This window comes from Protomyctophum bolini (assembly GCF_963924005.1).
Source record: "Protomyctophum bolini genome assembly, chromosome: 20".
Taxonomy (NCBI): Eukaryota; Metazoa; Chordata; class Actinopteri; order Myctophiformes; family Myctophidae; genus Protomyctophum; species Protomyctophum bolini.
The window spans coordinates 28,919,494-28,937,265 of NC_137881.1; the positions used below are offsets into that span (position 1 = coordinate 28,919,494).

The 17,772-nt window shown below is 46.5% G+C and overlaps 1 protein-coding gene across 2 annotated transcripts in view; it reads left to right on the forward strand.

The window, feature by feature from the left end:
• Positions 1-17,772, forward strand: part of exoc6b (exocyst complex component 6B) — a 141,419-nt gene that overhangs the window by 70,638 nt on the left and 53,009 nt on the right. For both annotated transcript variants that reach the window (XM_080792738.1, XM_080792739.1), the window contains exons 14-18: positions 1,736-1,841; positions 2,708-2,817; positions 14,503-14,614; positions 15,625-15,759; positions 16,059-16,259. In XM_080792738.1, the coding sequence (XP_080648864.1) occupies positions 1,736-1,841; positions 2,708-2,817; positions 14,503-14,614; positions 15,625-15,759; positions 16,059-16,259 (664 nt within the window). The remainder of the gene's footprint in view (positions 1-1,735; positions 1,842-2,707; positions 2,818-14,502; positions 14,615-15,624; positions 15,760-16,058; positions 16,260-17,772) is intronic.

Below are 17,772 nucleotides of genomic sequence, written 5' to 3' on the forward strand. Positions count from 1 at the left end.
GAGGTGCGCGTGGGAGCACGGTGAAACTGACCTTGGCCTTGGAGGTCTGTGTATAGGGTCAGGGTTTTGAGTGGAGGTGCGCGTGGGAGCACGGTGAAACTGACCTTGGCCTTGGAGGTCTGTGTATAGGCTCAGGGTTTTGAGTGGAGGTGCGTGTGGGAGCACGGTGAAACTGACCTTGGCCTTGGAGGTCTGTGTATAGGGTCAGGGTTTTGAGTGGAGGTGCGTGTGGGAGCATGGTGGACCTGACCGTGGCCTTGGAGGTCTGTGTATAGGGTCAGGGTTTTGAGTGGAGGTGCGTGTGGGAGCACGGTGAAACTGACCTTGGCCTTGGAGGTCTGTGTATAGGGTCAGGGTTTTGAGTGGAGGTGCGTGTGGGAGCACGGTGGACCTGACCTTGGCCTTGGAGGTCTGTGTATAGGGTCAGGGTTTTGAGTGGAGGTGCGTGTGGGAGCACGGTGAAACTGACCTTCGCCGCCGTCTTGGAGGGCAGAAGGGCAACGGCGGGTTTGTGGGAAACATCTTGCACAAATTGCATTGTGGGAAATGTCCTGGTGTTTGAAGTGTTTTTTTTTTTTACGAGCGGACAGAGAAAAGGAAGTGTTTTAAACAACATCCGCAACATTCCCCCACTCTCTCGCTCTGGGCACTGCCCCAGTGCGTGTGTGTGTGTGTGTGTGTGTGTGTGTGTGTGCGTGTGTGTGTGTGTGTGCGAGAGTGCATGCCAGTTGAAGGCATTGTTTTAGCAGTATTTCTGTCCAAAGACACCAGTGGGACTCTTCAAGAATGGACGACACACACACGTGCACAGTGCACACACACAGACACACACACAAACACACGCACACACACACACACACAGAGAAACACACAGAATTCGGGGGGAAGCCACAGGAATGTTGTGTTGTATTGTTGGAGACGGAGAGAGAGAGAGAGAGAGAGAGAGATGAGAGAGATATATGGAGAGAGGGAGAGAGAGAGAGAGAGAATGCTCTCCGGTTCACGGCCTCTCAATGGAACGTCGGAACTTCGGAACGCTGAGAACACAGTTCCAACAGGACGAGGTTAAGAAAACCACAACGCGACCCCCGATGGGATGTGTGTGTGTGTGTGTGTGTGTGTGTGTGTGTGTGTGTGTGTGTGTGTGCTTGTGTGTATGTAAGACAGAGGCAAACAAAACACTAACTGGTATTTGGAGCCCTTGTCGTTGACCTCCACTGAATGCCCCAGTGGTGGAAGGTATAAACCAAGTACATTCACTTCAAGTACTGTACTTGAATACTTTTTAATACTTTTACTTCAACTCCCACTTTATTGTATACTTTTACTTCACTACACAGTTATTGGGCAACTTTATAGTTTATACTAGTTACTTTTCTAGATTCAGATTATTACCGGTTAAGACACGCCTGAGGGCGAGTACTATAGCGACCGGTAAGGTCGCCCCTTTGGCCTCGTTGACGGCAGACTGCTGGGCGAGCGCTGGCGCTCTGGCATGCATATTGAAAAACAGCAGATCTACAAGCTCATAGCGCGCCACCGAGTGGCGCGCTATGAGCTTGTAGATCTGCTATTTTTTTTTAAATCGGAAAAACGACTGACACGGAAAACTTCAGAAAACTGTCAGGATGTATAGAGAAGACATTTCTTTTTAAGAATCTGATCTCAGGTCTGTATATGACTTGTTCTGTATGACTGACTGACTGACTGACTGTCTGGTCTTTTTGGTCTCCAGGCAGATCCTGGACCAGGACAACTTCAGTCCCATCCCCGTTTCGACGGAGGAGGAGTACACACACTACACGTCCCTTTTCCCCCTGCAGGACCCCGACCTGGACAAGGTACCCCCCCCCCTGCGTGTGTGTGTGTGTGTGTGTGTGTGTGTGTGTGTGTGTGTGTGTGTGTGTGTGTGTGTGTGTGTGTGTGTGTGTGTGTGTGTGTGTGTGTGTGTGTGTGTGTGTGTGTGTGTGTGTGTGTGTGTGTGTGTGTGTGTGTGTGTGTGTGTGTGGACCTGGACAAGGTATACACACGCAAATAAAATGAAAAGATATGTAGCTGTAAGCAGCAATAAGACGGGACCAAGCAATAAGCCCTTTTAGGCTGCTCGACATTGCCACTTTAGGGCACCCATAAATTACATTTTTAGTTCAGTTTCATTTTGATCAAAGTTTCGTGAAACCCGACTGCACGGTTATAAGCCAGAACTGCTATTCTTTGGCAGAAGGAGAAGAAAAACAACAGCGGTGCTCAGAGTGAAACTATAGCGGACAATGCATTCTATAAAGACCAATCGATACCTGTATGCAAATACTCGGAGTTGCACCTCTCCGCTCCCTCAAACACGGGTAAAGTCACTGCATATATAACTTCAAACCAAGCGCGCCTGCTGAAACAGCGTAGGGGGGGTGCGTGGCAGACAGCTCACAGCTAATGTTATGAGCTAACAGCATGGCTAGCAGCAGCAAAGCCACAACAAAACACAATGATTGAACCACGAGCATCACGTCGGAAACCAACGCAAACAACGGCCGCGAGGTTCTGACACAGAAACATGACGCGTTACAATAATAATAACAATAAAATGGGGGGGAGAGAAAAAAAGAACCCAACGGAGACGGCGCTTCTTTCACCTGACCTAATATCACTATGTAATCATTTCTTGTTTGTTGCTTTTAATGTCCCTTTTTCTTGTCTCGCCATATTACAGCTGCCGTTCCCCAAGAAGCTTCCGTTCTCTGAGTTTGTTCCTAAAGTTTACTGTCAGCTCAAGGAGTTCATCTACGCCTGCCTCAAGTACTCCGAAGACCTGCACCTGAGGTACACGCACGCACGCACGCACACACACACACACACACACACACGCTCTCCCCACATCAGAACAGATGCAAAAGGTCAGAGGTCCAAGGTATCGATAGCCGTGACCCCAATCTGAGACTGACTTTAATTCCAGTCTGCATCCTGTGTGTGTGTGTGTGTGTGTGTGTGTGTACACGTGCACGCACGCACGTTTTTGTCCATCTCAAGTGGACAGGAAGCCGGGCAGCCATGGTAACCAGATATGGCGGTGGTGTGCGTTACCATGGCGATCAAACAAACAGGCCAAACAGTCATCACTCTGCAAAAAAAAAAATCTCCCGTTGAACTTCATATGAAGTCCAATCACCGCTCTGGGCCCTGCATCCCACTTCCTGTATACGTCCTTTCAGCCCGTGGGACGTGGCCATCTTTATACAGAACTCGTCTTCTCGGGTGTGTATAACCCCACTTATGGCCGGTGTCCCCCAGGGCTTGGTGCTCGGTCTGCTCCTTTTCTCCTTCCACAACGGTCTCTCTCGTAGAGTTGGAAATAGACGGTCTGCTCCTCTCCTCTCCTCTCCTCTCCTCTCCTCTCCTCTCCTCTCCTCTCCTCTCCTCTCCTCTCCTCTCCTCTCCTCTTTCTTCTACTGGTCATGGATCAATGATACCTCCCTGGTTCCCAGCCCCCTCCGAGTACACACATACATTGAAATCACCCCCCCTCCCCTATAGCGCGCACACACACACACACACACACACACACACACACACACACACCCACGTGCGCGCACACGCACGCACACACACACACACGTTCCCAGACCCTCAGTGTGTGTATGAATGGACACATGATAATACAGCATAGTTCTAAACCACAGACCAAATCACTGCCTGACACTACTAATACAAATCACACACTCTCTCGTGTGTGTGTGTGTGTGTGTGTGTGTGTGTGTGTGTGTGTCCACATGCGTGCGCACGTGCATGTGTGCTTATTTTCCTGTTTGTTCATCAGCCTGCTTTAAAACTGGCTTTATTGTTTTTTTTTTTTAATTTCTCAGTCAACCGGATCTCCCTCTCTCTCTCTCTCTCTCTCTCTCTCTCTCTCTCTCTGAGATGTAAGCGCAGTAGAAGTAAAAGTACTCGGTGTAGTTCCGTCTCCTCACAGCTAGGAGTGGTTCATGGTTCGATTCCCGCTGGGGGGCGTGTTCTCTCCTCCGCGTCATCAGTGCCCATATACCCGAGGCCGGGGGGTTGGTTGGCGAAAGGGCCCTTTCTGTGTGCATGTTCTTCCCCGTGTCCCCTATAGGGTAGGTATACCCTCACAAAAAACATGCAGTAATCCTGGTCTCTAAAACTACCTCCACCCTGCCCCAGCCGGGGCACCTGAATAACGGAATAAACTGTTCCTTCCACACGCTACGTCAGGTGAAATCTCTGGTTTACTTCCCATAACTGCGTTTACATAGCTGGGCGTTTTTTTTTTAGGAGTTGGTGGGAAACTATTACAATGATCCCATAGTCTTTTATTAGCCCACGGGTCACTGAACTATAAATGATGGAACCCAGTCGCCACAAGCCACACAATTTCCCCAACATTCGGACACTGTAATGTGTCTAGATAACACTAGATAATAATCCGATAATAATAATAATAATAACGACTCGACCAGACAACCCGGTGCACTTCCCCCCCCCCTCTTGAGATTCTAACACCTATACAAGCTCATTGACTGACATAGAAACATAAGCTTTTTCAGAAAACTATCAGGATGTATAGAAGACATTTTTTTAGAATCTGATCTCAGGTCAGAATGGAAAACTGTCGGGATGTAGAAGACATTTTTTTAGAATCTGATCTCAGGTCAGAATGAAAACTCAGGATGTATAGAAGACATTTTTTTAGAATCTGATCTCAGGTCAGAATGAAAACTGTCAGGATGTATAGAAGATTTTTTTTAGAATCTGATCTCGGGTCAGAATGGGTACAGTACTTGGACACGTTGTCATGGCGGAGAGAGAGAGGGGTCTGGACGGTTGACCGTCTGGTCACTGTACACCCACTAAGCTATACGGTCGTCCCCCTGGCCTGTACAGTAAAGTATAAATTGCAGGCTGCAACTATGTCGAGACAGCAAAGTGTTGAAATGCGGTGCGGAGATGTGGTGTGATGTCAAACTATATTGCAGACATAAGCAAATGCGACTGGTAATTATCCCATTCTGAACGGGAACCCGTTTTGGTGTTGGCATCATGTTATGCTTTAGCTATTGAAAAATAGCAGATCTACAAGCTCGTAGCGCGCCACCGAGTGGCGCGCTACGAGCTTGTAGGTCTGCTATTTTTGAAAAATCGAAGAACGACTGACATTTTTAGAATCTGATCTCAGGTCAGAATGGGTTCATCAGACCAGTGTGTGTCCTAGTGGAAACCTCGTATGAATCTGATCTCAGGTCAGAATGGGTTATTACATGTTTGTTGTTTGTTTGTTTCCTCTGTGCGGTGCGAGCGGTTTCATTAACCCATTTTGGACTGAGGTCGATTAAAAAAAAGTCTTCTAAAAATCCTAACATTTTTGAGAAAAAAAACATGTTTCTATGTCAGTGGTGCTCAACCTTTGTCATGTCAAGGACCCCCAGAATTATCTCTATTGGGCCACGGACCCCCATCTCAAAATATGTAGTTCCAAGGGGGACGCAGAAGCCAATATTTTAGTTAAAAATGTTCGCTCTGAAATATATATTCAAAGATTTGCGCCACACTTTCACGACTTTTCAAAAATAGCAGGACCTACAAGCTCATAGCGCGCCACTCGGTGGCCTCGCTACGTAGATTTGTATAGATCTACGTAGCTTGTAGATCTGCTATTTCTTCAATAGCCAAAGCATGACATATAACGCTTGAAATACCAAAAGGGGCTCCCGCCCAGAATGGGTTAATCACCACCCCTATAATAACCACTAAGTTGTCCCCGCTCAATTATGTTTGCAAAACATTTCCAAAAGATTGCGTGGGAGACTCGTATCAAGAGAGGGAGCGTGGCTCCCACAGAAACCACATGTGACGGGGGCTCCGAATTTTGCTGAATTTTAACCCATTTTGGGCAGGAACCCGTTTTGGTGTTAGCATTACGTTATGCTTTAGCTATTGAAAAATAGCAGATCTCATATGAGCTTGTGTAGGTCTGCTATTTTTGAAAAATCGAAGAGCGACTGACATAGAAGACATTTTTTAGAATCTGATCTCGGGTCAGAATGGAAAACTGTCAGGATGTAGAAGACATTTTTAGAATCTGATCTCGGGTCAGAACGGGTTAAAGTCCTGTTTTACTACTGTACCGTTTGTCTGCCTGTTTATCTTGTAAACCACTGGACCCCGACCCAACGCCGCAGTTCTTGTGCACGCTGCCAGTAGGCCACAGAAGTACAGTTTAAAAAATATATATATATATATAATTTAATGTTCTAATCGTGGATTTAAGTTTCTCAGTCGCCACGGCGGATTTCGGTCATTTGTTTGGATTCATAGTTTGGATCCATGTCTTCTGTGGAAGCATGTTTCGCATATTATTTTAACACAATCAGAGCTGGGATTTCTTTCAAAATAGAAGAACCCCCCCCCCTTCCGTTACGGAAAAAGACCGGAGACATATTTTTGCTTGCTTTACCTTGCTCTCGTTACGATAAAAATCGCTGAATAATCCCTCGCGTTCATATTTTTGAACGAGAGGCAGGTGAGAAGTCAGAAATGAAGAGCTTAGTATAATTATCCATCTGATCAAAACCTATACGGAGAGCTCCCTATAGATTAGGCTGATACGAGGGGTTCTTTCTGATCCGTATATACAGGGAAGTGAACGGGGGACCGCGGATGTGTGTGCGAAGAGCTAAGGACTATTACGGTGGCCTTGAAGTAAAAAAAAAAACGAAACGAAAACTAAAACGTTACGACACGGTACGATACTGATAACATGCTGTGCAGGTGTGTGTGTGTGTGTGTGTGTGTGTGTGTGTGTGTGTGTGTGTGTGTGTGTGTGTGTGTGTGTGTGTGTGTGTGTGTGTGTGTGTGTGTGTGTGTGTGTGTGTGTGTGTGTGTGTGTGTGTGTGTGTGTGTGTGTGTGTGTGTGTGTGTGTGTGTGTGTGTGTGTGTTTATCAAGTACTAGACCGGTGCCCGGATGTATATGAGCACCGACTCGGTATAGCGATGGAAGTCGTTTGGAGAAGAGTTGCGACATTGAGGGGGCAGAAACCTAGCGCTCAGAGCGCTGCTCATGCTAGCCTGGAGAGGGACAAAGCTGGAGTTTGAAATGCATTGTTTTAAAACGAGGGCGGCACAAATCAGAGCAATTTTTAGGCCTGTGTGCAACATGCCAACTGTTTTAAAGTATTGTACAGTATAACGACTAAAGTCTCTGTAATGTTTATGTTGTGCGATTACTACAAAACAATCTAAAGTATATAGGGATTTAAGATCATTAAAAAGCTGGGCTGTTGTTGCCGCCTGGGTCCAATGCATTTCAGCCTATACTTCCGGTCCAGGACATTGGACACTATTTTTTGTTGTCCCCATTCTCAATAGAAGTCTATGTAGGAGAGCTGCCATTGGACTGGCATGAAGTGCCATGAAGTGAACAGAGTTTTCGTACTCTGTCTCTGCCCCCCCCCGGCTATGCAATACCAGTTGTACCCGTGTCAGAGTACCCGTTCCACCCATATGCCCATATATGGAGTTCTGTGTGTCAGCCATGCCCAAAATATGGAGTGTTAATTGGGATTGTCAGAACAGGCCAGCTTTTAATGGAGGTCTGTTTCAGGCATGCCCAAATATGAAGTGATGTGATGTCAGAGAAGAATGGCCAGCTCCATATATGGAGATATAGGTGGTGATCAGGTCCAGGGCCCCCCCCCCCCCGGGGCATATTCGTGATGTCGGAACAGGCCAGAGCCCGGCGGGCCCCAGAGGCCTTTTGTGGCATTTCTGGACAACCCTGTGTCCGACCGACTCGACACCGGGCACTGCACGACGTGTGTTCGAATTTGAAGTCGGTGGGAGCCGGCGAACGGATTCTCGAGTTACGTGGGTTACAGTTACAGACACACACACACACACACACACACGCGTACAGAGACTCGGTGCATTCACAGATATCGATTTGACAGCAGGTCTCTCAGCCAATGAGAATCGGGGGGGACTGGAAGACTCCGTTTTTAGCATGGTTCAGTAAACATAGAGACATTTTTCCCTGACTCGGCATTTTAGGAGTTGGAAGGTTTCGTGTTTCGGGGACAGCCTTCGCAGAGGAGCGCAAATATGGAAGGAACTCCGGTTGCTTGCCACTGTACACGCACGCACACACAGACAGACGCACGCACACACATACCGAACTCCTCTGCAAACGCACGTGACGTGCGCGCCAAATACCGGCGCATATCATCGAACTTCCACATTGTCAGCAGACACACAAATTTGCAAATGTACGTACGTGGAGAGCCACGCACGCGCGCACGCACTCACACACACACACACACACACACACACGCGCACACACACAGTGGCAGATAGATGACCGCAGTTTGTTTCCATTGTGTGGTAACATAACTCTTGTCATACATTGTTCCAAAACTATTACTATTTTGGTTTGTGTGTGTGTGCGTGCGTGCGTGCGTGTGTGTGCGTGCCTTGAAGCCTCACATGTCTGTGGTGTGTGTGTGTGTGTGTGTGTTGAAATGTGTTTCGTTGTGTAGTGCAATGCGTTGTGTGTTTACCAACAGAGAAAGACCGTCGGTCATCATTATACCATTTAAACTGTACCCAGTAAGTTGATGTGGGGTGGGGGGTGGGGGGGGGGGCTGCAGGGCTGTAGTTCCTGACCGACACCATGGAGACAGAGTGGGGGGGGGCTCCCCTGTGGTGCCTCCGGTTGGTTTGGCCCCGAACCCTCCAAAGAACACAATTGGCCGTGCACGCTCTGGGTTTTGATTCGCAGGATGACATTTCTTTAACCACTTAAGCCCCCCTATAAGAAATGAACTCTTAGCTCATTTCAATAAAGCAGTTTTGTTAAAGGGGATCGTGACGTATGAAAAAAAAATAAGGTTTTTGTTTTTTTTTTTCTTAATTTTTGGGGGTTTTCTGAGCTCAATTGCACCCAAAAAAAAACGGAACTTTTAGCATTCAGTAGATTTTCTGTGGTCTGGCGGTTTTCTGGCTCGAACAAGTTTTCTGGCAACAAAACATGTGCTCTGATTTTCCTGCTGTTTGTGATGTCACAGCCTGCAAATGCCCATTGGTCTGACAGACCACTAGTATATGGGGGCTGCCCATTGGTCTGACAGACCACTAGTATATGGGGGCTGCCCATTGGTCTGACAGACCACTAATATATGGGGGCGTCCCATTGGTCTGACAGACCACTATAGTATATGGGGGCGTCCCATTGGTCTGACAGACCACTAGTATATGGGGGCTGCCCATTGGTCTGACAGACCACTAGTATATGGGGGCGTCCCATTCGTCTGACAGACCACTAGTATATGGGGGCGTCCCATTGGTCTGACAGACCACTAGTATATGGGGGCGTCCCATTGGTCTGACAGACCACTAGTATATGGGGGCGTCCCATTGGTCTGACAGACCACTAGTATATGGGGGCTGCCCATTGGTCTGACAGACCACTAGTATATGGGGGCGTCCCATTGGTCTGACAGACCACTAGTATATGGGGGCGTCCCGTTGGTCTGACAGACCACTAGTATATATGGGGGCTGCCCATTGGTCTGACAGACCACTAGTATATGGGGGCTGCCCATTGGTCTGACAGACCACTAGTATATGGGGGCGTCCCATTGGTCTGACAGACCACTATAGTATATGGGGGCGTCCCATTGGTCTGACAGACCACTATAGTATATGGGGGCGTCCCATTGGTCTGACAGACCACTATAGTATATGGGGGCGTCCCATTGGTCTGACAGACCACTAGTATATGGGGGCGTCCCATTGGTCTGACAGACCACTAGTATATGGGGGCTGCCCATTGGTCTGACAGACCACTAGTATATGGGGGCTGCCCATTGGTCTGACAGACCATTATTCCAAAGTCCCGACACTGGTATGTGTTTTCGGCCGAATATCGGAGCAACATAAAACGGAAAGAGAAAATGCAACCCTTTCACGTTTGCACACGGCCAACGAATATTTTTGTCTGTATAAAGACTTTTCGGGCCGGGGTCGATTTTTATCAGTTTTCCACAGTCCGCTGTCTATAGGGGGTCTAGTGGGGGTGTTGGTGACAGGCTGTCAGCTATAGTGATAGCCTACCGTTGTGCATCCATCCATCCATCCATCTTCAACCGTTTATCCGTAGTCGTGTCGCGGGGGGCAACGGCTCCACCAAAGAGCTCCACCAGACTTCCCTCTCCAGAGCAACATCAGTGACTTCCTCCTGGGGGGCGGATCCCGAGACCATCCAAGGCCATGTGTTTTCTCCGACTGCGCCTTGTGGGTCTTCTTCCCCGCGGGGGTCTCCTCTCCTCCCAGTGGGACGTGCGTCGAGGACCTCCCTATAGGGAGACGCCCGAGAGGTACATCCCAACCAGATGCCCCCGAACCACCGCCTAAGCTGGCTCCTTTCCTGGGCGAAGAAGAAGCAGATCCGCAAAAACTTCAGAATAACGTACCGCTGGTCTAAATGGCGGATAACATCGGCTCCCGCAGTGAAAATAAAGTGTCCATGCAAAGTGATAGCGTGTTGTACACTGCAGTAATATGTTGTGGTATGGCCCTCTGCTTATATTACCATGCGCCAACAATAACCTCAGACCCCAAAAAAAAACACAAGCGATAGAAGAAGTTCCACCAAAAAAAGCCCACTGAGGCTGAACCGAGGGAAAACGAAATAAAAGCCACACCGATAAATCAAGCAACAGAAGCATTGGTTATTAACTTAATTATGCTGTTTAATTAATTAATTACATAACAAATGAAAAGCCTCATTATCGAGCCGTATACACTGGTGTGCGTGCGCGCGTGTGCACGTGTGCGTGCGTGCGCGAGAGTCCATGTTCAAAGTGAAGTGGAGCAGAGTTGCGTGACTGTGGTATCCCCCGAAACATTTTCCCATAAGGTCGCAGGTCTGTCATATAATCCGATGATTATAATGTCTTATAGTCATTATAATAATTGGATTATTAAATTTTACGGGACAAATGACAAATGACTGTTGAATTGATCCACTGATGACTCAATTAACAACTCCGACCCTTCGTACTTCTCCCAGGGGTCTGTCCTATATAGGCTCCCTTTTCCCCTTAACGTGAAATTGCCAATATATACCACTGCAGCCCTTCTTCAAAATAACTAGTAAAAAACTAAAGTGAAATGTTTGCCACTTGAGATGTAGTGGAGTAGAAGTAAAAGTATTTGAAATACTCGAGTACAAATATCTCAAAATTGTACTACAGAGCTTGAGTGTATGTGAATGTAAAGTGTATGTAAAGTGAATGTGCCGAGACTAAGTTACTTCACGCCATTGCACCAGTGTTTATTTCGTTGACTAAAACTAAGACGAAGAATGTCCGTCGACTGCCTGTTTTCACTGACGGAAACTAAATGGAATCTAAGCTATGGTGGCTAAAACTAAGACTAAATATATTGACAATTTCGTCGACAAACAATAACTAGACTAAAATGTTAGGAAGGGACTGGTGGACAAGAGATCCAGTAGAAGTCATTTTACACTTGGTTGCTTGCTGAAAATAGCCGATCTACAAGCTCACAACGCGTCACGCTGCGACGCGTTGTGAGCTTGTAGATCGGGTATTTTCAGCAAGTGTAAAATGAGTCATTACGACGGCATCGAGGCCAGCCAAAATACATGTTTGGTCGACTAAATCAGCTGTAGATTTAGTCGACTAAAATCCTATGATATTTAGTCGACTAAAACTAGACCAACACTAAGACATTCCAGGTGACTAAAATGTGACTAAAACTAAATTGAAACAATTCAAGAGACTATGACTAAAACTAAAATCTAAATTTTGCTGCCAAAAACAACACTGCACTGCACAGAAAGTGGACCTTTTTGCTCCGTACGTGACACCACTGCACAGAAAGTGGACCTTTTTGCTCCGTACGTGACAGACACCACTGCACAGAAAGTGGACCTTTTTGCTCCGTACGTGACAGACACCACTGCACAGAAAGTGGACCTTTTTGCTCCTTACGTGACAGACACTGCACTGCACAGAAAGTGGACCTTTTTGCTCCGTACGTGACAGACACTGCACTGCACAGAAAGTGGACCTTTTTTGCTCCGTACGTGACAGACACCACTGCACAGAAAGTGGACCTTTTTGCTCCTTACGTGACAGACACTGCACTGCACAGAAAGTGGACCTTTTTGCTCCGTACGTGACAGACACTGCACTGCACAGAAAGTGGACCTTTTTGCTCCGTACGTGACAGACACTGCACAGAAAGTGGACCTTTTTGCTCCGTACGTGACACCACTGCACAGAAAGTGGACCTTTTTGCTCCGTACGTGACAGACACTGCACAGAAAGTGGACCTTTTTGCTCCGTACGTGACATTGCACTGCACAGAAAGTGGACCTTTTTGCTCCGTACGTGACAGACACTGCACTGCACAGAAAGTGTACCTTTTTGCTCCGTACGTGACAGACACCACTGCACAGAAAGTGGAACTTTTTTGCTCCGTACGTGACATTGCACTGCACAGAAAGTGGACCTTTTTGCTCCGTACGTGACAGACACTGCACTGCACAGAAAGTGTACCTTTTTGCTCCGTACGTGACAGACACCACTGCACAGAAAGTGGACCTTTTTGCTCCGTACGTGACAGACACTGCACTGCACAGAAAGTGGACCTTTTTGCTCCGTACGTGACAGACACTGCACTGCACAGAAAGTGGACCTTTTTGCTCCGTACGTGACAGACACTGCACTGCACAGAAAGTGGACCTTTTTGCTCCTTACGTGACAGACACTGCACTGCACAGAAAGTGGACCTTTTTGCTCCGTACGTGACAGACACCACTGCACAGAAAGTGGACCTTTTTGCTCCGTACGTGACAGACACTGCACTGCACAGAAAGTGGACCTTTTTGCTCCTTACGTGACAGACACTGCACTGCACAGAAAGTGGACCTTTTTGCTCCGTACGTGACAGACACTGCACTGCACAGAAAGTGGAACTTTTTTGCTCCGTAAATACGTGACTCTTGTATAAGACTCGTCTCTCTCTCTCTCTGGGCCAGCGTGGCGGTATACATGTGAGACCCTCCCAGCTGAACCGTCGTATATGCTGATTGACGTGATAATTGGCGGGGGTGGCCCCGATGCGTCTGGAGGGGGGGGGGGGGATTACGAACCCGGAGCCCGACCAAAATACTTGACCTTGAAGAAAGAAAAAAAAAAAATCATCGTCTCCGACCATCGCCTCGACTTAAGTTGGAAGTCCGTCCCGGGTTGCTATGGAGACGGTTTCCAAACCGCAAACCACACGCGGTGGTTTGGTTGGAGGAAAATTATGGGGGGGGGGGGGGGGGGGGGGGTGATAAAGGAAGTCAATTTGTCTTTAGAAACATGGAATATCATTCATCGATGAGCTCGATTCGGAATGTTAGACATATTTTGGGTTGATGTGTTATGTAACGTGTGTGTGTGTGTGTGTGTGTGTGTGTGTGTGTGTGTGTGTGTGTGTGTGTGTGTGTGCGCGCGCGCGTGCGTGCGTGCGCGCGTTTGAATCTTATTCACTTCTCTATTTTCTCTCTCTCCTGAATCATCAGAACGTTTCTTGAATTCCTTCGCTTGTTGGACAGAGACCTGGAATCTGCTACTTTCCCCCCTCGTGCGTGTGTGCGTGTGCGACGCGTGTGTGCGTGTGTGTGTGTGCATTCCAAACGCAGACAATTTACCGATTTGGTTGGAATGTGTTTGTTACCCACAGGACTCCATAGAACACACACACACACACACACACACACACAGCCATCTTACTCATTCCACAGTGGGAGAGAGATAAAGTGATCTCTCTTCCTCCCTGGGTGATGTGTATTTGACCTGTGTGTTTGTGTGTGTGTGTGTGTGTGTGTGTGTGCACGTGCGCGTGTGTGTGTGTGTGTGTTCACATTCAGTCTATTATCTATCGGGGGCGACCATAGCTGAGTGGTTACAGTGAGCCCCCGATGGTGAGAGTGTAGGATTTCAGGCCAGGTCAGCACAATGTGTCGAAGTGTGTCCATGAGCGAGACTCTTAAACCGCTATAACAGCTCCCCCGAGCGCCGTAGAATGGCCGCTCACGGCTCCTTATAGTTTTCATCTTCAATTTAAAAGTATTTATAAAACACTTAAAGTGTTCCATATACACACACAACCAGCCCAAATGTGTATATATAGCATAGTTATGGACAACATGCTTGAACAAAAGCCAGATGTATACCTATACTGTATTTGACAGTGCAGTGCAGAAACATACGGTAATTGCCTTGATGTGTGTGTATATATAACGAACACACTCACACACCTGCGCCCTCTGAAGAGTCTGGAGTACCATTCCTCTCCGGCAGCCCTTGAATGTGATGGAATATGATTAACCCATTTTGTGTGTGTGTGTGTGTGTGCGTGTGTGTGTGTGTGTGTGTGTGTGTGTGTGTGTGTGTGCGCGTGTGCGTGTGCGCGTGCAGCTCCACAGAGATAGATGATATGATCCGCAAGTCCACCAACCTGCTGCTGACCAGAACACTGAGTCACTGTCTGCAGTACGCCATCAAGAAGAAGAACGTTGGCCTGGCCGAGGTACCGTCTGTCACTGACCTGAGATCAGATTCATACAAGGTTTCCACTGGACACACACTATGGTCTGATTAACCCATCCCTGACCTGAGATCAGATTCTAAAAAATGTCAGTCGTTCTTCGATTTTTCAAAAAAATAGCAGACCTACAAGCTCGTAGCTATGAGCTTGTAGATCTGCTATTTTCCAATAGCTAAATCATAACATGATGCCAACACCAAAATGGGTTCACGTTCAGAATGGGTTATATATTATAAGTCATTCACTTAAATTCTACCTCAAATACCTCAAAAGTACAGTTTTGAGGTATTTGTAATATTTGTACTTTATTTGAGCATTTCCAATTTCCAATACTTTTATACTTTCATTCCATTACATCTCGGAGAGGCAAATATACTTTTACTCCTCTACATTTATTTAAAAACTTTAGTTACAAGTTACTACCACTTCAGTATATATAAATTTCTGCCATTTGAAAATAGGCGATCTACAAGCTCACAATGCGTTGCGATGGGACACATTGTGAGCTTGTAGATTCTCTAAACAATTTTATATATTTGAAAACTTCAAATACCGTAGCTCATTCTGCATAATTGGTATACTTTTACTTTTGGTAATGCTATTTTCACCACTTTGAAATTGAAACTTTGAAGAAAAAATCACACACGTGTGTACTGAGTGGTGCAATTCCCCCCCCCCCCCCCTCTCTCTCTCTCTCTCTCTCTCTCTCTCTCATTAGAGACACAGCACTACCCCTCTCTCTGTTTCTGGCGCCCCCTACTGGTATAAATAAGTCACATACTCGTGCTCATACAGGTACACAAACAAACAGGTGCACGGACATTGCTGGTTGTAGGAGTGGTTGCACCACTCAACAAAAAAAAAAGGAACGATATTTGGACAGGTTTTCACTATGACGCCCGCCACTCGCTTGGCACGTACCCATCTCATATCAAACATCTCCGTTATATGTGTGTGTGTGTGTGTGTGCGTGCGCGCGCGTGTGTGTGCAGTTGGTGCAGGTGATCATCAACACCACCCACCTGGAGGAGTGCTGCCACTTCCTGGAGGAGTTCATATCAAACATCACCAACGTCCCCCCCGACCTGGCCAATGCCACCAAGCTGTACGGAACCTCCACGTTCAAGGTACTACTGTCACTGACCTGAGATCAGATTCATACGAGGTTTCCACTGGACACACACTATGGTCTGATTAACCCATTCTGACCTGAGATCAGATTCTAAAAAAATGTCAGTCGTTCTTCGATCCTTTCAAAAAATAGCAGACCTACAAGCTCGTAGCGTGCCACTCGGTGGCGCGCTACGAGCTTGTAGATCTGCTGTTTTTCAATAGCTTAAAGCATAACACCAAAAAAGGGGGGTTTTCCCGGGAACCCCAAAATGGGGTTATAATCCTGAACGTCGCTTCCTTTTGCGTCTTTCAGGACGCTCGCCACGCGGCGGAGGCGGAGATCTACACCAACCTGAACGCCAAGATCGACCAGTTCCTGCAGCTGGCCGACTACGATTGGACGGCGTCCGGCGGGGGCGGAGCGTCGGCGGCGGCTCCGCCCCCCTGCAGCGACTACCTGATAGACCTGACCACCTTCCTGACCAGCACCTTCAGCGTGTTCACCAACCTGCCCGTGAGTACGCACGCACACACACACACACACACACACACACACACACACACACACACACATTCAGAGCATGTTCAAGTTCAAGTTCAAGTTTGTTGGTCATTTAAAAATACACACAACCTTATACAATGTATTCAGGGTTTTCGTTTTTTGACCAAAAGGGAGTGTTTGGCAGAAGCCTCAGCTTATAATGCCAGCCCTTTTTAATATTCAAAATAGCTATAAAAAGGAGAAAAAAAAACAACAAAACAGACAGAAAACAAAACATAACAAGACAAAAACAAGACAAGACAAGACAAGACAAAACAAAACAAAAACATACAAACAAAAAAAAACGGAGAAGGACAACAGAAATTATAATTATGAAAATAATAATTTTAGAGGGGCAGGTGCAGAACATTCCTAAAAGGGCACTTTTTTGTCCCAACATTTCCTGCCAGATTTAGAGGAATAGTTTAAAGGGATTGTGACATTAAACAAAAGTTATCTTAAAGGTTTCATGACATTACCGGGGTAATTTAATCTACTTAGTGTCACGAGAACCTTTTAAATTAACATTATGGTTATACTTGTCAATATGCACGTGGACTCGTGATGAGGCTATATAAGCTATTTGTCGTACGAGAAGTGTATATATATAGGGCTTAAGTGTGTGAAAAACACGTGGTGGAGTCAGGGAAGGGGGGCGACCAAAGAGAGAAAAGCATTGGGGACATTGAAGAGGTATGTAAGTCTTTGGAGCCTGTAGCTATAGCTTCCCTCCACACGTGTGTGTGTTTTGGAGACGCGTGAGTGTGAGTTTGTGTACGTGTGTACAAAAAAACACTAGCCCTTGTTTAGCAGTGTTTGTGTCTGAGGCCCCTTAACAAACCCTCTTGTATAGTCACTCTTACTGTACCTCTTTCACTCTCGTCATCCTCATCCAAAATGGAGGTCAACTGGACCTGCTCTATTAGGGGCTGGGCAATTATGGAACATTTCACGATTATATTTGAACCAAATACCTCCTATAAAACAATATAGATTTACCTATGAATGACGCATTTCTGAAATAGTTTGTAGATGGACTATGTTGAATATGTTGAATTAGAATGACGTTCAATTGGATAAAGAATTGGGGAGAAACAACATTTATGCCATATCACAATATTGTAATAGTCTAATATCACAATATGGATATTGTATATATTGTCCCGCCTGCTCAACATTTTTATATTGATTGATTGATTTTTTCATTATTTGATTGTCACGCTTCCGAGGAAGCCCAGTCCATATATGGACTTACGGGACACTTTTACTTGAATTTGACATAAACCAATGAACCGACATTTACGACATAAAATAAAATACAACATTGCTTATTAATTGCACCACATACAGGTACACCTGTATATGGGAGAATATCTGCATTCATTTATTTTCCTTTTAATTTGTCACCCATATCTGTACAGTATAAGAATCACAGTGTGCCACGTGCCTATATAATAATATGCACGTCAACAGACCATGTCACAGG